At 36.6% G+C, this 22,034-nt stretch overlaps 1 protein-coding gene across 5 annotated transcripts in view; it reads left to right on the forward strand.

Moving 5' to 3' along the window:
* The window catches only part of CEMIP2 (cell migration inducing hyaluronidase 2), an 87,164-nt gene that overhangs the window by 22,779 nt on the left and 42,351 nt on the right, over window positions 1-22,034 (forward strand). For all 5 annotated transcript variants that reach the window (XM_055087142.1, XM_024126850.3, XM_024126849.3 and 2 more), the window contains 8 exons: window positions 3,208-3,377; window positions 6,986-7,174; window positions 8,974-9,143; window positions 10,221-10,430; window positions 10,740-10,945; window positions 11,297-11,366; window positions 14,888-15,016; window positions 17,218-17,306. In XM_055087142.1, the coding sequence (XP_054943117.1) occupies window positions 3,208-3,377; window positions 6,986-7,174; window positions 8,974-9,143; window positions 10,221-10,430; window positions 10,740-10,945; window positions 11,297-11,366; window positions 14,888-15,016; window positions 17,218-17,306 (1,233 nt within the window). The remainder of the gene's footprint in view (window positions 1-3,207; window positions 3,378-6,985; window positions 7,175-8,973; window positions 9,144-10,220; window positions 10,431-10,739; window positions 10,946-11,296; window positions 11,367-14,887; window positions 15,017-17,217; window positions 17,307-22,034) is intronic.

Below are 22,034 nucleotides of genomic sequence, written 5' to 3' on the forward strand. Positions count from 1 at the left end.
AAGGTGTAAAAGTTGTCTGAAAAGATTGAGGAGGGGTGGAACATGCACAATTTTCTTTTTCTTTTTCTTTCTTTCTTTTTTTTTTTTTTTGAATCCTTTAATTTGAATCTGCTTGTTTGATTGGCACAGGCCTCTGGGGCCCTGGCACATGTGAGGAAGCACAAGCTGGAGGGCTACGAGGTTCATCCAGATAGTAGGATTCATTCCTACAACTTATTCTTGTGTTCTTGTGCCATAGTCTAGTTAATCATGATTTCCTAATGCAGTTCTGGGTTCTGGGGAAGCAGCTGACTCAACATTTAATTCAAAAAAAACCAAGTTTTAATTCTGCTTACTGTTCACAATAAAGTCAGGGGATATCTGCAGTGAAAAGTAAGAGGACTTCAAAACTCCCATGTTGAAATGATCTAATTATTTTTTTCCTTTGATGGTTGGTTGATCTAGTTATTATTTTTTCTTTGGTCAGTGTTGGAATGGAATATTATCTATAGAAATTGTAGAGAAAGTTAAGAAGACAAAAATTAGTGAAGAAAAAAGCATCTGTAATGTTCTTAAAGTGCTTTTTACTCACCCAGGGAATATTTAGGGGATTCTAAGCTCCGGGTACCCATAGACGCTTAGATGAAAGGACACTGTCTCAGAGTCCTCTTTTAATCTGGTGGATAAACAGAGACCTAAGTAGAAGGGGATCATACAATGAGACACTTAGTGCAGCTACAGGGTATGATGGGAGTGCAAATAGAAGGAGCCTTGGGGAATCAGTAGAGGCTTCCCAAAGGTGAGAAGCCTGAGGGAAGTTTAGGGTATACTGTGTAGGCTGTAGAGAAGGAAGGCTTAGAGGTGGTTTTTTTTTTGGGCGGGGGGTGGTGGTTTAATTAAATATTATGCATATACAGAAAAGTGCTAAAAACAAGAATATAGAGTTTAATGACTTATCACCATGTGATATCGGGGTAGCTACCACCCAGATCAAGAAAGAGAATGTTGCCAGTGTCCTGGAAGCCCCCATCCTATCCCATCCTGTTCACTGTCCACTCCCTCTGTTCCCCAAAGGTAAACCACTCCCCTGGATTTGTGGAGAACACTAAAGTTCAGGTTTGCCTGTCTTTGAACTTCATATAAATGGAAGCAGACAATATGTTATATTTTGTGTCTGGCTTCTTTGCTCAACCTCGTTATTGAGTGTCATTTATGTTGGTGCATGCAGGGTGGCTTATTTTCATCGTTGTTTATTTTCTCTTGTATGACTATAGCACAGTGTATTTACTGCTGGACAGTTTGGACCTCTCATAAAATGTGCTTCTCTGAGTGTTCTTTTATCCATCTCTTCAGGCTTATATGTACATATTTCTATAATTTATAGACCTATGAATGGAAGTGTGGTCTGTTCAAAGTCAGACACCTACTTTGTTTCACTATCCAGTAATACCGGAGATTACAACTTTTGTTTCTTTATGTCATTATTGTTCTAGGTTTTGTGTGTTCATTAGCTATGAATATTTTGTTTGACTTTTTTTGGGTTCCTCTCCCTACTGTCTCTAAATTCCCTTTAGAATTTAGAGATATTGCTGCTGATTTGATGGAGGAATTAGAGTTGTGATCCTTTGCCAACATTCCATTGCGTTGACATTATCTCCAGGGTACATAAACATGCCCCTTTGAAGATAATGTTCTGGCACGCTGAAATTTTCCTCAAGTGGAGGAGGGAAGTAGGAGTGTTTTGGAGATAATATCAATAGAATAGAACATTGTTTTATAGTTGCTGAGGCAGTTCTGGTAAATAAAGGAAGCCTCTGATATTCTTCCTCTTCCCTCTCACACAGGAGATAATAAATTGAGACATTCTTTGTTTGATTCTTTCTGCTATATCAAGGAATATAAATAGAGCTATAAAGCACAGTCAGCCAAAGAGTAGCTAATCCACGCAGGGGTGAGTGTAGAATTTGTAAGGTTGTAGGCATGCTTTGGTTAACTTTCATCTGTGAATATCCAGCCATCTGTCTAGCACAGATTACATTTGGCTTTTTTTTTTTTTTTTCTACAGTAGGAAGTTGACATTTTTCTTTTCATGTTTTAAACCAAGAGTCTTAAGGCAAATTTTGTGACTTTTTATCTTTGTTCTTTCTTTTTTTTTTGGTTGATTTTGCCACAAGCTTGAGCAAAGTCCCTGGGATGTTTATCACAGTATCACAGAAATAAAATGGTGTTTTTCAAACATACTGCTTTCAACAAATAGATATAAAGCATGTAAAATTTTAACTCTATTGGATAGTGATTCTACAGTTTTAATTTAAGAATATTAAGAAACCAATAATCCAGTGGTGCTCAGCCTTGTTTGCATACATGAGATCTTAAAAAAAATCCCACGCCCAGGGCCCACCCTACATGATTTACCTCAGGATCTCTGAAGGCTAGGACACGCCCCCCTGCAATTTGTGCAGTTAAGGTTGATACCTATGTCTCTAACCTCTGACCTGTGACTCAGAGGTTCTCAGTGTGGTTCCCAGACCAGCAGCATCAGCATCACTTGGGAACTTGTCATAAATGCAAATTCTATGGCCCCGCCTCAAACAGTCAGAAGGTGGGGCCCAGCAATGTGATTTAACAAGCCCTCCAGATGATTCTGATGCCTACAAAGTTTGAGAACCACTGCTCTAACTCAGTGGTTCTCCCGTGTGGCTGCACAATCGTGGCATCTGGGGGCCTTTAAAAAACGGACCAATGCCAGGCCCCACCTGTAGAGATGTTGTCTGCATCAGTGTGGGCTGGGTCTAAGCACGGATATATTCCTAAAGCTCCATGTGATTCTATTATGCAGCTAGATCTGAGAACATAGCAGAGAGGAGAGTGCAAAAGAGAGCAGGTAATAATCATTTTGAAAGAAATGGGTCTGTGCCCAGAATGATACAGGAATGAAATGGGCATATGCATTGAGGAAGGAAGTCAGTGATTAATTGAAGTCATAGTCATCAGTATTGCACCTGTTACAGAGCTGGACAAACAAGGATTTAAAATTCAGGTGCATTTTCTTCTGTGATGTCAGTGATTTCAGTCAAGTTTGGACTTGCAACCACACATGGAAAAAGAGGTGGAGGGATTGACAAAAATGAAAAAACGAATTAACAGCACCTGTCATAACATCTGTGTCGGGGATTTGGGTCAGTACCGTGACATATAATCAAATGCACCTGCTTATTTTCCTTCTAGGCAAGCTTGGGCTTTGGTTGGTGTCATTGATGGTGGAAGTACTTCTTGCAATGAATCTGTGAGAAACTATGAGAATCATAGTAGTGGAGGAAAGGCTCTTGCACAAAGAGAATTTTATACTGTGGATGGTCAGAAGTTCTCTGTGACAGCTTATAGTGAATGGATTGAAGGTAGGCGAGTACAGTTTATACTCTTGTAAGACATTGGTAAGTATTGTGACAGATTTTTTTTTAAGTGGTATTGTATTCAAATGACAGTCTGTTTAGATTTCTCAACTGGTTAAAGATGAAACCTATAGTTTCCCTACTGTACATAATCTTTTAGACTCAAGAGTTTTTTCTGGACTAGAAAATGATCTAGTTTAGGCACCCCCCAATTGGACTTTTGTTCTTCATTCTTGAGTCATATGGTGTAGTTAATGGATTTGCTTCCTGGATTTGCTACCAATTGAACCAATCTGGATGTGATCGGGTGAGCTGTCTTTGGTTATGTTCTGTGACAGTGAAATGATCTTGTACTTTAGATTTTCTTGTTATATAAACGTGTCGGCAAATATTACCTTTGAACACATGCTGTATAAACAAATTACTCATTTTCTTAGCAGTTTTTCCTGGATAATCCAGCTACTACATTTATCTTATGGACAAATTGGAAAACACAGAAAAGTACGAAGTTAAAATTAATGTTTAACCCTATCATTCAGAGTTAATTAGCACTCTTCAATCTATGTTGCCTCCCCTCGTGTTCATTTTATTTTAACCTGCTTTCCTCTCCTTAAATAATGTATTGTAAAGTCACCTTAGGTCTTTACTTTTTCTTCAGCATATTTTAAAAATTATAATCCACGTTTCAGAAGAACTATCATGTCTAGCACTGATGCTCTGATTTTTTCTCTTAAGGATGTTCACTGCAGAATTTCTGTACTTACCGACTTTGCTGCTAGATTTTTTTGGCTCCAGGTAGATAGGCAGCCTTCTGTCTGTGCTTGCCCACCAGCTTTCTTTTCCAACCCAATATTATACCAAAATTAATGTGAAATGAGTCATTAAAAAGTGCTTTATTACATCTGTAATTAGCCAGAAAGGTTTATTTTAGACTGAGCTTATAACTCTGTTTTGAGCAGCACTGTAGCAGAGTATTCACTGAAATGGATTTCTGGAGACAGAATGCCTGGGTTCATATCCCAGCTCTTTTACTTACTATATGATGATGGGCATGTGACTTCAACTTCCTAACCCTCAGTTTCCTCATCTGAAAAATGGGGATAATAATGGAAACTATCACATAGAGCTGCTGTGAGTATCAAATGTGAAGAATATGAAGTTTTTTAGCACAGTGTATATAGTAAGCACTAAATAAAGGTTAGCTATTTTAACAATAATGCAAACATGACCTGGGTGTATTTTGTGTCCTTGTAATTAAAGAGAGAAAGTCTTTTGCTTTAAAACAGAGTTCCTGGTATGTAACAGGGACTTTCACATGTTCCATCTAAGCAGCCTTCTGAGTCTGAGGTGAGGAGATGGTTTCTATTATGGATAAGGAAGCTAGAATCAGGCCTCAGCTTTCTGCCTCCAAGACTACTGCTCTTTTGACCACGTCATGGTTGCCTCTGGCAAAAAGCATAGGTAGATGAGGAGTATTTCTAAGCAGGAATTTGGACCTGCATGAAGAGTTTAGTGGAACTGCTTCCAGTAAGACTCCAGGCAGAGGATAACACTGACAAACCTTGAGTCAACATTTCCTTTGTGGGAAATTTTGCTTTCATTTCCACATTGCCAATGACTCCTCTCTTCTGGAAGAGGGTACATTCTAGCTATCTACTGTAGGATATTGTTTGTGTTCTGTGTTCTCAGTGGCTTCTGTTTTCTGGAAGAGGTAGAAATTTTCTCCAGGAAGCAAGGAGGATAAAACTTACGTCCTTTCATACTTCCAATTCAGTAGTGCTAATAGGAGATATCTCAGGTAGGATTTTCTTCTACAGCCAGAAAAAAGTGAGAAATAATCGAACAATACAGATTTTTTTCCATGTAACCTAGCTTTTTATTTTTTAAACAGAAACAAATTCTGATGGTCTTTTAAGCCAAAACTTATTTATCTAGAAATATTTTTTTAAAGCAATTATGAAAAAATTAATGTTTCTTAGTTGCTCTTTTTTTAGATAGTTCTTTTTGGTAAAATCTGAAATTTTGGGTAGTGATTGTCATTGCTACCATGAGGGTTTTGTTTACCTTTGCTTTTAACTTGCCTGTTTTGATTCTTGGGAAGGCAGAATGATATAGACTTTAGGAAATTGGACTCTGGAATTAAATTAGCATTCATTTGTGGGCTCTATCATTTTTCAGCTGTCAGTCAGACTCCTTGACCTTTGCTTTATGTATCTTTAATGCATATAATAGTTCCTATATCTCAAAGTTGTTGATGAAAAGTTATTATGTATGTGAAATCCCACAACTGTTAGCTATCGTTATTGTTAGAGTTATTATTATTATTTAGACAAAATTCCACTATAGGCTTTAGTATTTATATGCAAGAAACATATGAAAAAAGAAAACACTTTACATTTATTAGGTTCTTTTTTTTTTTTTCCTTTTTCTTTTTTTTGGGTGCTTTGTAGAAACAGGAAAACATGGTAGATCAGAGTCTAAAGGAGCAGAATTCAAGACTTGCTCAGGTTAGGTTTTATCAGGATATCCTCAAGACTGTAAGGATATTTGTGTTACTCTTTGTGCCTTGCCTAAATTTCCCTCTTTTTTATTCCCCTAACTTGAGTAAATGAATTTTTTTTACTCCTATCATCGACTTTTGGAGTCAGTATCTTAAAGTAGCCCCAGAGTAGTTTGCCAGTTAATTAGAAGGATGATAGTGAAGTACAGTTAGTAAACAGATATCTTTGAAATGTGGTGTTTTCCCACATTTCCATATTTTCCATAGCTTCCATCTATTCCATATTCATTTGCATTAAATCAGTTTTTAAACCATGACAGATTGTATCATGGACAGTTTAGAAGCAGGAAAAACTTCTACACTTGGTTGCATGTTAAAGAGTATAAGTTATGGAGATGCTGGATCAACTTTTCAGTTTTCATCTGCCTAGTTGGGAACCAACTCTGAATTTCAAAAGGAGGTATTAGGAGAGGTCAGTAATTAGTAGTCCCTGGATTGCAAGCCTGACGTTATCCCAGGAAAGGAGCTGAGTTGGACTGGAACACTATCATGTGGCCTTTAGGTCACATTGCACATAATAGTGGGAATACTCATCCCTTCAGTAGACATTTATGAGTGCACTATGAGACAGAGCAGTGAATACACAGATGCATGTACTTTGCTGCTTTTACTGATGTAGCTTCCAAGGAGGTGAGCTATCTTCCCATTGGAATGATATGAATCATACCAGAGAGAATATCAGAATGAGAATACCGGAGATAAAGGTTACTTCCAGCAAGGATGTTTGGGAAGTACTTAAAGGTTCGCCTGAACTTTATCAGATGAATAGTATCTTGGTTGATGAATTAAGAGTGGAAGGACACTGTAGATAAAGACTAAAGGATGAGCAAAGGCACAGAAATGAGAGATTGCCTAAGGCAAGCTTTTATTCTTAATATTAAGATTATGTGTGTGCTAATGTCCTGTTTCATCCTGTGCATGGATCAAATTGAAGCATTGCTGACTTGTGTTTATTTTAACTTTTTTTTTTTTTTTTTAACTTTTGATTTGTGAATCAGTGAGGGGGTTGATTTTAGAAAAAAAAAATCACTTTCTTTCTTGCTTTTTGGTTTAGGTGTTTCTCTTTCCGGTTTCCGGGTAGAGGCCGTGGATGGAGTGAAACTTCATCTGCTGGATGACGTTAGTAGCTGGAAACCTGGAGATCAGATTGTGGTCGCAAGCACGGACTATTCCATGTACCAAGCAGAGGAGTTCACTCTTCTCCCCTGTCCCAAGTGCAACCGCTTCCAGGTCAAAGTCAAAGGTATCAGACTGTTCAGAAGGCTTCTTGGGAAACACTCTTTTTGAGATATGACTCCTGGAATTCTTTGTTTTTCCTTCAGTTGTCATCATCATCATCTTCATCAATATTGAAGTTCTTAGTAGTGGAGTGCTTTGAACACTAGAGTCCCAGAGGATGTTAGATAAAAGTAGTCATTGAGCAATAATGTTGCTGTTAATGATGTGTTATAGGCAAATCAGTGTTTTTGTGCCAGTTTCTATGTTAAAAAAAAAAAAGATGCAGACTAGATGGATTGATTTTTTTTCAAGATCCTTTCCAACTTCTTTCTTATTAATTTTCCACTATTAAATAATAGTAAACCAGATTCATTTTTTAATGGAAGTCTTTCTTTTTTTAATTAAAAAAATGAAACTCATGGTTTTTGAGTGTCTACTTTCTTGGCAAAAAGTAGATCTCACTAATATATTTAAAATGGAACCAAAAAGGTATTTTCATAAAACTACATTTCCTATCATAATCTTGAATAATATATTTTTTGAGAAAGAGCAATGTACAATAAGATTCTTACTGTAAGCTGTGTTTATAAAGGATGACTGACATTTACCAGGTACTTATTTTGAGCCTGGTAATAGGCAAAGCTTCTTCCTTCATTGCCTCAATTATGGGATTCATTGTGCATTTCACTCATTATATTTCCTTGCTTCTGTAATAAAAATTATACATTTATGATACAAAACAAAATAAAAACAAAACAAAATAATTTATAGTAACTATTTAATAAGTACTCAGTGGGTAATTTAGAGCTTTGAAGGTTAAAGGAAAATTTTTTGCTTTAGAAAAAAATGAGGGCTTCCCCGGTGGCGCAGGTGGTTGAGAGTCCGCCTGCCAATGCAGGGGACACGGGTTCGTGCCCCGGTCCGGGAGGATCAAAAAAAAAAAAGAAAAGAAAGAAAAAAATGAGATTGGCCCACTTAGCAGTTTTTTCCTGTTTCATTCAGTGTTGTACTTTTCTTTCTTGACAATACAGGGCATAAGCAGAAAACAAAAAGCTAAAAAACCATGATACGATCTGGCATTAATTTCATTTGGAAATTCCCACTCTTGTTAACAAGTCTACATGATAACGAGTCTCCATAATCTCAACTCCTTGATTTATTTGTATTTTTCCTTCCTGAGTTTATATAGTAAAGATCAGATAAAAGCTCATTATTAAAGTATTTCTAAGCTTCCAATAAAGGTGGAAATTTAACAGTGCATAATAATATTACAATAAGAAGTGGGAAAGGAAAGATGGTTATTTCTGTACTGTTAATGTCCAAATGCAGATTACTTTAGCTTTGAAGTAGAAGCAAAAACAACTTGACACTCTGTTATCAACATGTACAAAACCATTCGTTTTCCTAGATCCAACATGCATCTGGGTCTTCATGTGTCCTCAAGGGAGTAGAACAAGAGCACATGGACAGGAAGCAGAGAGAGAGAGAGAGAGAGAGAGAGAGACAGCATGGATTCTAAGTTAGATTCTGGATTATTGGTGCTGTTCAAGAGAGGACTGAACTACTTCAGGGAGGAGTAAGCTCTCTGTGTGTGGGTTCGATAGTTGGTAGTGAGGGTTAAGGCATTGAGTGGGGGATTAGAACAGATAATCCTTAAAATCTTTACTTCCTGGGATTCTGTGGTTCTGAGGTATTGAAGAATGGAAGAAAATAATAAATTTTAATAATGTCTTGGAGTTACAGAATAAAGAGGACTATCTTTTTGACATAAGTTTTATGTTTTCATTGTTCTAATGTTATTTTTGCTTTGCTCTCATCAACCAGAAACGCCTCAGTTCCTGCACATGGGTGAGATTATAGATGGTGTAGACATGAGAGCTGAGGTTGGAATTCTTACCCAGAATATTGTAATCCGAGGAGAAATGGAAGACTCATGCTACGCTGAAAACCAGTGCCAATTCTTTGATTACGATACCTTTGGGGGACATGTCCTGGTAGGCAAAAGGATTTAAGGAACTCTTTGAAACCCTGGCTGCTAAGTGCATGTTGAAAAAACTTCCAAGTTTTGGAATGAGATCTGTATGGCTATTGAAATCATATTTTATTTCTTTTTCCAATAACAATGAGATTTTAGATGATTAAAAGATAAGGTTATATCTTTATTTAGTTGATCTGGACCTATAGTTAAACCATTTAAGAATTGTCCTGTGAAGGATTAAATCAATTTAAATTGGGAAGAACCAATTATACAGACAAAGAAACAATCTCAGTATCATGCATGCAATCTCTGAAAGAATCATTTTTTTTTAAACATATTATGAAACGGTAAGCAGTACACATTCAAAACATGTTTCTGTAAAGATATTTTTTGTATGCAGATTTTTATTCTGTAAAAGTACTGAACACTTACTGTGTGCTAAGTATTGCTCTGTGTACTAATGTATTGGACTCCTGGGCTGCATTTTGGCTACATGTGTCTTAAAATCAGTTTTTGTGCATTGAGTAGGCTATTATTGTTGGCTACGTTTCTATTGCACTGATTTCTAAAATGTTGGTCAGTGTCATTTCTTTGTTTTTAGTAGTGTGATAAAAAATCCAGGGTTTGTAAATATTGAGATCGCTCAAGTGGTGGATCAACAGAGGCGTTTTTTAAAAGGACTCAAGTAAATAACAGTATGTGCTAACTAAAACATTGAGGGAGGATTTAGAAATAATTATTTATCAAAAATTATCAAACTCTGGTGGAGATTACAGAAATGAAAGAATAAGACAAGACTGGAAATGGCCAAAATATTTGAACAAACCCAAATATATATACAGAAACCATTTCTGTAGTTTTCCTTGTTACATTTCCTTTATGCCTAATGAGAGGCTATTTTTATTGCTCTTTAAAGCATTCACTTAGGTAAAGAAGCATTTGCTAAATTATGATCCAGGAAGACAGTCTAGTCTAGTCTCCTTCAGATATTTCCTATTAAAACAATATTTTTTGCTACTTTGCTATTCTGAGCTACTTTGCTACAGCTACTTTGCTTATGTATTAGTTTGATTTTGGTTATCTTGTCTTACAGATAAAGAAAAATTTTACTTCAGTTCATCTTTCTCATGTGGAATTGAAACACATGGGTCAGCAGCACCTGGGGCGGTATCCTGTTCATTTTCACCTGTGTGGAGACGTGGATTATAAAGGAGGGTACAGACATGCAACATTTGTGGACGGCCTATCTATTCATCACAGCTTCTCAAGGTGCATCACTGTGCATGGGACAAATGGCTTGCTGGTAAGTAGCCTCACATTATGTTGATGCATATTATGGAAACAGTTAACTCTCCTTCATTCTCATGACTTTTCAATTTTATATAAGTAAGCTGTTATACCACGTCTTACTCTATCCTGCTTTACCGAGAGTTCTGCTGTTTTTCTCTGTTCTTTTGAGAGATCAATGAACCCTGACATTTGACTTTGCCCCATCAGCTAAGATGAAAACTTCTTTTTGCTTTTGTACTGAGCATGCCTCGTGAATAGCACTTGTCGCTTAAACCGCAGTCAATCTTGTTACCAATGACATCATACACTTGTATTTCTGCAGATAAAAGACACCATCGGATTTGACACACTAGGTCATTGTTTCTTTTTGGAAGATGGTATTGAACAGAGAAACACTTTGTTCCACAATCTGGGACTCCTCACCAAACCAGGCACCCTACTTCCCACTGATAGGAATAACTCCATGTGTACCACCATGAGGGAAAAAGTGTTTGGAAATTACATCCCCGTGCCTGCCACTGACTGTATGTGAGTAATTGGCAGAGTGAAAAACTCACTTGTAATGGTCAAGGGCTGTTGGCTTTTGGGGAAGATGTTTTGGGGGAGGTTTTTTGTTGTTGTTGTTGTTTTTTGCGGTACGCGGGCCTCTCACTGCTGTGGCCTCTCCCGTTGTGGAGCGCAGGCTCAGCGGCCATCGCTCACGGGCCCAGCCGCTCCGCGGCATGTGGGATCTTCCTGGACCGGGGCACGAACCCGTGTCCCCTGCCTCGGCAGGCGGACTCTCAACCACTGCGCCACCACGGAAGCCCTGGGGGAGGTTTTTAATAGGTGGGATTTTTCCTGATGAATGTTTAAACCACCTTAAAAAATGCCTTTCAGGGCTGTTTCAACTTTCTGGATTGCTCATCCCAACAATAATCTGATTAATAATGCAGCTGCAGGCTCACAGGTAAATAATATTAAAGTGCTTCAGTTTTTTTGTATTCAAGTTTGTAAGTATTCTGGTTTATATATATGCAATGTAGTTTGTGGTAATCTAACTCAAGCACCTTGCTTTCTGGTACAGCTTATTTCACTGAGAGCAGGCTATAGTTGAGACGGTTCTTCTATTTCTTCTGAATCATTTGTGCCAGTTAGTTTATGAGTCTCGTAAGACAGGCGCTAAATGCCAGAAAAGAGGTGGGCTCATATCTAGGGTTATCATGCCATCTCCAGAGTGTATTTTTAGTGTATTATGTACAATCTTTTTGGCTTCCCTATTTCAGTCATATATTAATGAGCAAAGAAAGCCTTATGAGAGTGGATTATTCTGTAGAATATTATGACAATGGTCATTCTGGTCAAAGGGACACATCCTTTTGTTAAATACAGGGATTGTATACACTTAGGGATTTCATCTCCTTGGTAAAGCAAGGACTCAATTGTGTACCTTAAATTGTTTCACATACACATACACAGGGATAACTTAAGAGAATAAATGAACTGTTTTTGGATGACAGAAATGTCTCCTGGATAAGCTTGGAGAAATTTACATTTGTAATTGTGTGTTTTTAGAGCTGCTAATTTATAACATAAAAATGAATCTTTAATACATGATACTATTATGAGTATATCCGTACTGAAAACTATAGCACAGAAATATGAGCTTTGCAGCAAAACCTGAATATTCATATATATACACCATGGCTATTAACATTTTAAAAAGGAAAGAAATACCTAGCATTGTTTTCCAGGATGAAATAAAAAATTAGTTGAAGGGAGTATTTCTTCAAGATAACCAGAAAACAGGTATCACTGGGTGATGGTGGAATTCACATCTGTGATTTTTCTTAAAAACATAAAACATAAAATTCTTACTTGACAGAGCAGAGACCTGGACATTCAATCATTTCAGGCTTCTATTCATTCATTTTTCATCAAATATTTGTTGAGCCCATATGGGATTTGTGTTGAGAGTTTCTGATTGGAAGATGAGATTTGGGGTAAAGGTGACCAAGGGTTTGATGTGCAGTCTTACCCCAGGATCATCTTCTGATCTGTTACATTACAAATCAACAGTCAGAGCAGAGATTCCTTTCAGCTGTTTTCAGAAGTCATGGGTTGAAGATCAAAGCAAATGGCAAATAGTCCATGAAAAATGTAAGGTGAGGTTGCCACACATCTACTAGGCCTCATGTGAGACAAGAAGAAAGCAGGTCTCTGTCTTTTCCATCTCCTGTATGTTCTTCGTCCTTTTCATTCTGTGAGTTCTTTTTTTCTCTCTAGAAAAATTGTTCCGGTAAAGCTCATGTTTTGGCAAGGGTTTTCCTCCCAAAGTAAATCAAACCCTTTCTTCTTGGTACCTTTCCACTGCCTTTTACAAAGCTCCCTTTACCTGTTTTGACACCACAGAGTTTTAACAGGAAACAGCTGCTAACTCCTTATCCCCCTTTTTCTATCCCCCAACCTGAAACTCCATTGCATCTTGGGAGGATTTACTCTGCCCTCAGTTTATAGGGCTATGGTATGGAGCCTTCTTCACAGCCCTCCAAGTCTGTTTTGTGCCCAAAAGAATAGAGGTGCCAAACACATTTATCAGACTAGTTTGTTTTACTAAGACCCATCCGTAAAGTTTTATCATGGAAAAATGCCACATATTGCATTCCTTTTGGTGATATGTTTTCCACAATTCATCTCTGTATGCTCCTAAAGGACTTCGTTACAATTAATATAGTACTTATTACATATATTATATTTTAGCTCTCTGTATTTCCCATTAGAGTATGAATTCTTTGAGACCTGGCACTAAATAAATGTTTGCTAAATTTGAATTGATACCATACTTTTGGACTATATATTTGAGTTTTAACAATCCGTTTAATCAAAGTTCCTTAATGTGAAGTTGTCCTTCACATTGGGCTGATTTTTAATTAAATTGTAAAATAAAAAATTATCACAGCGATTAAGAACATTTCATTTCGATTTTTATATCTCATTTTGAGTGTCAGAAATTTTCAAACCGTTCTGCTGCTTTGGTTAAGGTAAGTAACACTGAAATTGAACAGACAGGACCCAGCTGAGACAGCATCCTGATTCATGTGTGTGGTGGTTTTTCCTGTTTGGCAAAAATTTGCCTCAGGACAAGAAGGGCACTGGAGTTGTTTGAAAGAAGTCAGTGATCTCTGCATGTTGGTGGATAGATGTTTAATAGGTATGACTCATCTATTGATCAGGTTTGGAGGTAAACAGAAAAAAACCCATATTGCTAAAAGGCTGTGCTGTCCTGGTCACACGGAAGGGAAGGGAGGATTGTTTGGTTCTAGTTCTGTATGACTCTTTTTTTTTCCCCCCAGCTGTTATTTAATACTTTGATTTAAAAAAATTTTTATTGGAGTATAGTTGATTTACAATGTTGTGTTAATTTCAGGTGAATCAGTTATACATGTATATATAACCACTCTTTTTTTTTAGATTCTTTTCCCATCAGCTGTTATTTAATACTTTGATTTAAAAAAATTTTTATTGGAGTATAGTTGATTTACAATGTTGTGTTAATTTCAGGTGAATCAGTTATACATGTATATATAACCACTCTTTTTTTTTTAGATTCTTTTCCCATATAGGCCATTACAGAGAACTGAGTAGAGTTCCCTGTGCTATATAGCAGGTTCTTATTAGTTATCTATTTTATATATAGTAGTGTGTATATCAGTCCCAATTTCCCAGTTTATCCCTCCCTCCCCCTCACCCCCCATTATCCCCTGGTAACCAAAAGTTTCTTTTCTATTGGATTGGCCAAATGAACTTTTTGGCCAACCAAATACCTCCGTGACTCTACTTCAGTTTTGTAAATAACTTCATTTGTACCCTTTTTTTTAGGTTCCACTTATAAGTGATATCATATGATATTTGTCTTTCTGTGTCTGACTTACTTCACTCAGTATAACAATCTCTAGGTCCAGCTATGTTGCTACAAATGGCATTATTTTGTTCTTTTTCATTGCCGAGTAATATTCCATTGTGTGTATGTATGTATGTATGTATGTACATTTGTGTGTATGTATATACGTGTGTGTGTATACACACACACACACACACACACACACACACACACACACACCACATCTTATTTATCCATTCCTCTGTTGATGGACATTTAGGTTGCTTCCATGTCCTGGCTGCATGAGTTTTTAAAGTAGATAATGATGGGAAAGTTACTTTGAAAATAAATTTTGGTATCAGCCAATTCTATCTTTCATCCCATCTTACAAGCAAAATTAAATATGCTTTTTTTTTTAAAGCCTAATATACTGCTTTGAGGGTGCTAGATGAGTGCACAACTCTTTAGAGTCAATTCTGAACCTGAACCAATGAATAATTAATGTTAAAAAGATGAAACTTGTTTGTGAAATGCTTAGGTTATGTGAGAGTGTTTCATAGAGTGGCTTTATAAAAGGAGGCTTTTTAATAATCTTGCCCTTTTAATTGTAGGATGCTGGAATATGGTATTTATTCCACAAGGAACCTACGGGGGAATCCAGTGGATTGCAGCTCTTAGCGAAACCAGAACTCACTCCATTGGGAATATTTTATAACAACAGGGTCCATTCAAGTTTTAAGGTAAGTTCCTAAATTTTAATAATCAGTACATACAATTTGCAGGGTAAAGGATGAACTACTGTGATTACAACTAAGAAATGTTAATATTAGGTAGAACTTGTTATCAGAGCAAGTAATTTGTGATTAAATAAGCAGACTCCTAACCTTGCCACATTCAGGATGTATAGACAGCTTTCTGCTTATACACACGTAGGAATATATGCTACGGCACACATGTACATGCAATCTGAATAATTATAATAATGGACTTGACCTATGAATCCTCATCCTCTTCCTTCCCTCCCCTTGCCTTCTTTCCAATCTTTAATATCATTACATGTTTCTAAGGATGTACACATTTGTGTATTATATGCTTCTGGAGCTTAAAAAGCATATTTTCTCTCTTCTCAGTGCTAATAGGATGTCCTATTGGACATTTAATACTAGTTATGTAAATAGTGAAATATTGTTTAAGAATATTTGACCTAATTTAAAGTGATATATAGGTCAGGGAGACGAAAGGCCATTTAAGAACTCTAACTTTCATGATATTTGGCACTTGTCCCCACCTCCCTGGTGATAAATGCATCTGGTTCATTTTATGCTCACAAGGCATCTTGATATTTTCATCATGTGATACAATGCCCAGATACTTTACTCTGATGTGCCCATCAAAGTTGAATTAATACTTTCCATTTATGATACTCAGAGGATCCTTTAAAAACCTAAGTGTGATATAATTTGAAGAGCTTAGAATCACTTGATGAAGACTTGAGAGAGGAAAAAACTTAGAAAGAATTGTGGTTTTTATGAACTGAATGTTGATTAAGGCTAGTAATTGTTGAAAGCAGCACTTCAAAGCAGAAATCCTCAAAATTTTCTAATTATAAGTGGTATTGCAAAAAACACCTTATTCTAATTAATTTTTTTAATGTCATATATCATGAGGACATGTAGTAATCTAATGTATCAATTTAAAATAAAAGGTATTAGATCTAAATAATGAGTGGATTATTAGGTTTTAACTTGTTAAATTTGGGACTGACTATCCAGAGTGATATCAGACATCCAGCCTGCTGGATGTCTCAGGGTCACATAAATAAAATGTGTTCAACACAAAAATCCTTATTTTTGTCCCCAGACCCATTTCTGTAGCTCCGTTTCAGTGAATGAAACCATTAGCCACTTAATTGCCCAGACTAGAAATATATGAACCTTTATTGTTTGTTTCCTTTCCCTTATCCTTAGACATTTTATTAATTACTAAATGGTATCAATTCTACCTAGTAAAGAATTCTCACTCTATTTTACCTGTTACTACTGTCGCAAGTCTAGATCACCTTTATTTCTCTTCTGGATTACTGTAGTCAGCTCCTATTTTTTCTCTTATCTCTCTTTTTGCCCCTTTCTAATTCATTATCCATCTTGTAGCCACAGTATTCTTTCTTAAAATGCACTTGATTACATTGCCTTTATTAAACGTCCCATTGTCTTGATTCTTTAGTGTATCAACTCTGCACCATCTGGCATTTGCTTCTCTTTAGTCTTCTTCCTTACCTTTCCTCCCTCCACACATTTCCTGTTAGTCCAGCTAAGATTTTTTTCCCTCAGATGTGCCATGCCTTCTCTCATCCCCAGACATTTTGTACAAATGATTCCCTTGAGTACTTTCTGCTGGGTTCTTCAGCTGTTTCCCACCCACTCCCTGCCCTTCATCCCTGACCTGTTTTGTGTGGTTAGTTCCTTCAAGTTTCAGCTTTAGGATGTCACTTCTTTTTGGAGACATCCCCTGAATTCTCTCTCTCTTACCTTCACAAAAGGTCTTATCTTGGTGCTTTTCTTATGTGCTGCCAAAGCATCATCTACTTCCTTTGTTATATGCTTCTCGTATTGGATGGTAATTGGTTATTTAATTGCATGTCTTCCTGCTAGTTTATGTGTCAGTAACAGCAAAGACCATAGTTTTCTGGTTGACGTATAATGCTTGGTGCCTACCCTAAGGTGGGCACTAAATAAATGTTTGCTGAATGACCAAATGAGTAAAAGTATTTTAAAAAATACAGTGAAGTAGCTCTTTTTGTAATACCTTTGCTTTGCTGTTTATTTCCTTCTCCCTCCTTTTTTGGTAGATGTTATAAGCTAAAACTTATTTCATGAATCATTATATATATAGTTATAACTTGGGATTCATATTCATTTCAGTCCATTATTATATTTTCCAGGCTGGCTTATTTATTGACAAAGGTGTCAAAACAACCAATGCTAGTGCTGCTGACCCAAGGGAGTACCTCTGTTTGGATAACAGTGCAAGGTAGAACTGGTCCTTTTAAATCACACTCAAGCCATATCTTTGCCAAAGTAAAACTTTCTGAGTTAAGCTGTTGTGCTCTTTCTCCAGTAACATATTTAAACTGAAGTTTTCAGGGTTTGTAGGAGGGTTTTGGAAAAACATTTATTTTGCTGTTCTAGGTCCTGTGGCTGGGCTTTTCATCTTATTGAGATGCCAAAGAAATTGATGCTTTTTCTCTTTTTGACAGTTGTAAATGGATGTTAGAGAGAGTTGTAGAAAGAGAAAGAAAAAGAAGAGAGATATGTTGAAAAAGGGTTCAAAATTTGGCCAAAAGTAGAATATGATTCATTGAAAAACAAGTTAAGCTAAGATGTTTTAATATAATCCCTGGAAACCAAGGCATATATCATTTATTGTTCGTGGTCAAAGTGGAATGTTGCGTTAAATCTATTTCAAAGGGAAAAGTCTCAAACTTGATGATTAAGCTAGTTCTGGTTCAGTTGTTCGTAGTCTCAGATTCATATCCTAGCTGGGCTATGTGTTACTCTCCTTTGTAACCATAAAATGTGGTTGGGATATGGATCAGCATTTCAACAAAGTTTTTTTTTTAACATGCTGTATATGAGCCAAAATAAATAAAATGTCTCCAATGGAAACAAAATTTTCTGGAAAAGATGGCAACTTAAGGTCATATTCAGTAGAAGCTGTGTACATGTTATTTTTCTGTACTTCAAGTTGATTGACCAACTAAAGGATCTGAAAGGGTGCTAGATTTAATAGGCTCTGTTGACAGTTACTTAAGAAAAGGATGACAGGCGCTATTGTTCACAAGGGAATAAAGTAGGAGTCACACTGGAGGTCGGTAAAGCAGAATCCTGTGACACAGTAATAAAGGTCAGGAGAAAACGGGGCAAATAAGTTAGTAAAATTAATCATTGTTAAAGGTCAAGTTGAGCCTGAAATATATTAAAGCAATGATCAGAAAACATTTGAGAAGTGGAGAAATTGTGGGCATTGTTTAAATCAAACACAAGGAAGGTACTGGACACCTAATAGCTGAGCAAGATATGACATGGAAAAAGAGGAGATAAACTTGAGATGAAAAAGGAGCATACAGATGACAACAAATTATGAACCAAAAAGAGAATATTAACTGACAAAACAAAGAAATCTTTGCTAGAAGATTGCTGCTGCTTTTTAAAAGAGTTTGTTATAACTGGTAGAACTAATAATGTGTACTTTGCTAAGTTAGTAGTAACAGAAAAATCTTTATACACAGCACAATTGACTCTCTCATCTGCCTTAAAAAATTACATGTGTGTGTGTATAAATGGATGGATGAGAAAATATCTATACAGAATCTATTGATATTTTCATTATACTTGACAATAAAACAACTTGTTCATAGTGGCCTAAGAAGTTCTTTACCGTGTGTGAGTGTATGATATTATGATAATGGTATTCTTTCCTCCGCTCTCTATTACTTTTATCACTAGTTTATAAATATATACATATTGGTAAGGAATTAGACTCCATTTGGAAGTTGTTATTGAAAAGAACTGATTATAGGAGAGGAGTAACAAGACATTTGGCAGCTAGTATATACATTTAACTTTGTATAAACTAATGTATAAGATATGCCCTCATGCATTCATGCAGTTCAGACATGAGTAAAAATGATAAAACTCAAACACAAATGAGTAATAAGCCAGCCCATGAATTAAACATCAGACTCATGGGATCCAGAAGATATTTAGTCTGTTCATCAAAGAGGAAGTTGACCTAATAGTTAATCAGATGAGCCTTTCCTTGTGTCTTCAAGATATGAAATTACAGGAATCCAGAGATGGGATATTTTAAATCCAGAAAGCTCCCAGTTTAAGATTGGGAAATTTCATCTAAAAGGGTAAAAGAGCATGAGAACCAACTAGTGCATCTAAAGCAGAGGACAATTAAGGGAGAGTTGGGTAGTGTGCTGAAGGCTTATACATGAAGGTGATAGAAAATTAACTGCATTTTCTACATACCAAGTGGGAAAGAGGATGAAAAATAAAGGTTATCCGAGCAAGTGGTCAGTGATTTATATGGATAGAAATTTCAGAAAAAATGAGACGGCTACAGCATAAAATCAGATGTTGCTTTACTGTACTTTTTTTTTCTTTTTTTTTTCTTTTTGGCTTTCTTTTAGAACATTGTGTAGTTTCCTTACCAGAACTCTTCCATCTGCTTGACATTATGTGATGACTGCAAAGCTGTTTGGCAGCAACTACAATGCCAGAAGAGTGGGTGATGGCTCAAGAGTCAGACTTTTTACCCCTTAGGTCAGAGCCATTTAGTGTAAGGTCTTATGTACACAATGTAAGGGTGGATGTAGCGCTTTCTAGATTGGTCTCCTTACCATCCGTTCTCCATTATCCTTTCACCAAGTAGCAGCTAGTGACCAGTTAAAAAGTGAAATCCGGTTATATCACTGCCCTGACTCCATGTTTCTGATGACTTTCCATCACACTTATTTATTTATCCACCTGCTTTACTGAGGTATGATTGACATGTAAAAAGCTGTGCATATATAATATATAGAACTCGGTAAGTTTGGAGATAAGTACACACCCATGAACTATCAAGGGCATAGACTTATCCATCACCTGCCAAAGTTTCCTTCTACCTCCTTTATGGTCATTATTTTTTTTATTAAAAAAAATTAAATTTTTTGTGGAAAGATCACTTACCTGAAGATCTACTCTCTTAGCAAATTTTAAGTATACAATACAGTATTTTTAGCTATAGGCACTATGCTGTAGAGTAGATCTCTAGAATTTATTTATCTTACATAACTAAAGGTTTTGTGCCCTTTGACTCTCACTTCCCCATTTCCTCCTCCCTCCAGCCCCTGGCAACCACCATTCTACTTTTACCTTTGCATTTAGAATAAAGAACCACACCCTTGCCTGGCACATGCCTTCCTGTCTATCCTCTCCCTCTTGGTTCTTACTTACCAGCCAATCTGCTTATTGTTCCTTGAATATGCCAAGCTCACTGATGCCTAAGGACCTTTGCACTTGCCGTTTTCTGGGCATAGCTGCTTTTCAAATCATACATATTTGATGAGCACCTACCATGTGCCAGCAACTTTCATAGTGACATTTGTGCAAATGATGTTTCTTTAACAGATGATTGAAAATCTCAACCTGCTGAATTGGTTTTTGTAAAGCTGTGTAGTTTTTCTCTCCCCACCTGCCCAGCTTTGTAAGATTATGATGGAAGTGATCTTTTTTAAAATTAGGTGGCCTTATGGAATTATTTGAGTTGTTACAGTTGACAGGGTTTTTTTTTGTTTTTTTGCGGGGAGGGGCCATGCTGCATAACATGTGGGATCTTAGTTCCCCAACCAGGGATCAAACTCGTGCCCCCTGCAGTGGAAGTGCAGAGTGCTAACCACTGAACCGCCAGAAAATTCCCGGTAAACAGGGTTTTTTTTTGTTTTCTTTTTAAGAAAAAATTTTTTTTTTAAATTTTGAATTTTATTTAATTTATTTTTTTATACAGCAGGTTCTTATTAGTTATCCATTTTATAAACATCAGTGTATACACGTCAATCCCAATCTCCCAATTCATCACACCACCACCACCCCCCACCACCACTTTCCCCCCTTGGTGTCCATACATTTGTTCTCTACATCTGTGTCTCAGTTTCTACCCTGCATGAACATTGGGGTGCATGTGTCTTTTTGAATTATGGTTTTCTCTGGGTGTATGTCCAGTAGCGGGATTGCTGGGTCATATGGTAATTCTATTTTTTGTTTTTTAAGAAACCTCCATACTGTTTTCCATAGTGGCTGTATCAATTTACATTCCCACCAACAGTGCAAGAGGGTTCCCTTTTCTCCACACCGTCTCCAGCATTTGTTGTTTGTAGATTTTCTGATGACGCGCATTCTAACTGATGTGAGGTGATACCTCATTGTAGTTTTGATTTGCATTTCTCTAATAGTGATGTTGAGCAGTTTTGCATGTGCTTCTTGGCCACCTGTGTGTCTTCTTTGGAGAAATGTCTATTTACGTCTTCTGCCCATTTCTTGCTTGGGTTGTTTGTTTTTTTAATATTGAACTGCATGAGCTGTTTATCTATTTTGGAGATGAATCCTTTGGAGATTCGTTTGCAAATATTTTCTCCGATTCTGAGGGTTGTCTTTTTGTCTTGTTTGTAGTTTCCTTTGCTTTGCAAAAGCTTTTAAATTTCATTAGGTCCCATTTGTTTATTTTTGTTTTTATTTCCATTACTCTAGGGGGTGGATCAAAAAAGATACTGCTGTGATTTATGTCAGAGTGTTCTTCCTTTGTTTTTCTCTAAGAGTTTTATACTGTCTAGTCTTACATTTAGGTCTCTAATCCATTTTGAGTTTATTTTTGTGTATGGTGTTAGGGAGTATTCTAATTTCATTCATTTACATGTAGCTGTCCAATTTTCCCAGCACCACTTATTGAAGAGACTGTCTTTTCTCCATTTTATATCCTTGACTCTTTTGTCATAGATTAGTTGACCATAGGTGCATGGGTTTATCTCTGGGCTTTCTATCCTGTTCCATTGATCTATATTTCTGGTTTTGTGCCAGTACCATATTGTCTTAATTACTGTAGCTTTGTAGTATAGTCTGAAATCAGGGCGTCTGATTGCTCCAGCTCCATTTTTTTCCCTCAAGACTGCTTTGGCTATTCAGGGTCTTCTGTGTTTCCATACCAATTTTTAGT

This window comes from Physeter macrocephalus, chromosome 9 (genome assembly GCF_002837175.3).
Source record: "Physeter macrocephalus isolate SW-GA chromosome 9, ASM283717v5, whole genome shotgun sequence".
NCBI lineage: Eukaryota > Metazoa > Chordata > Mammalia > Artiodactyla > Physeteridae > Physeter > Physeter macrocephalus.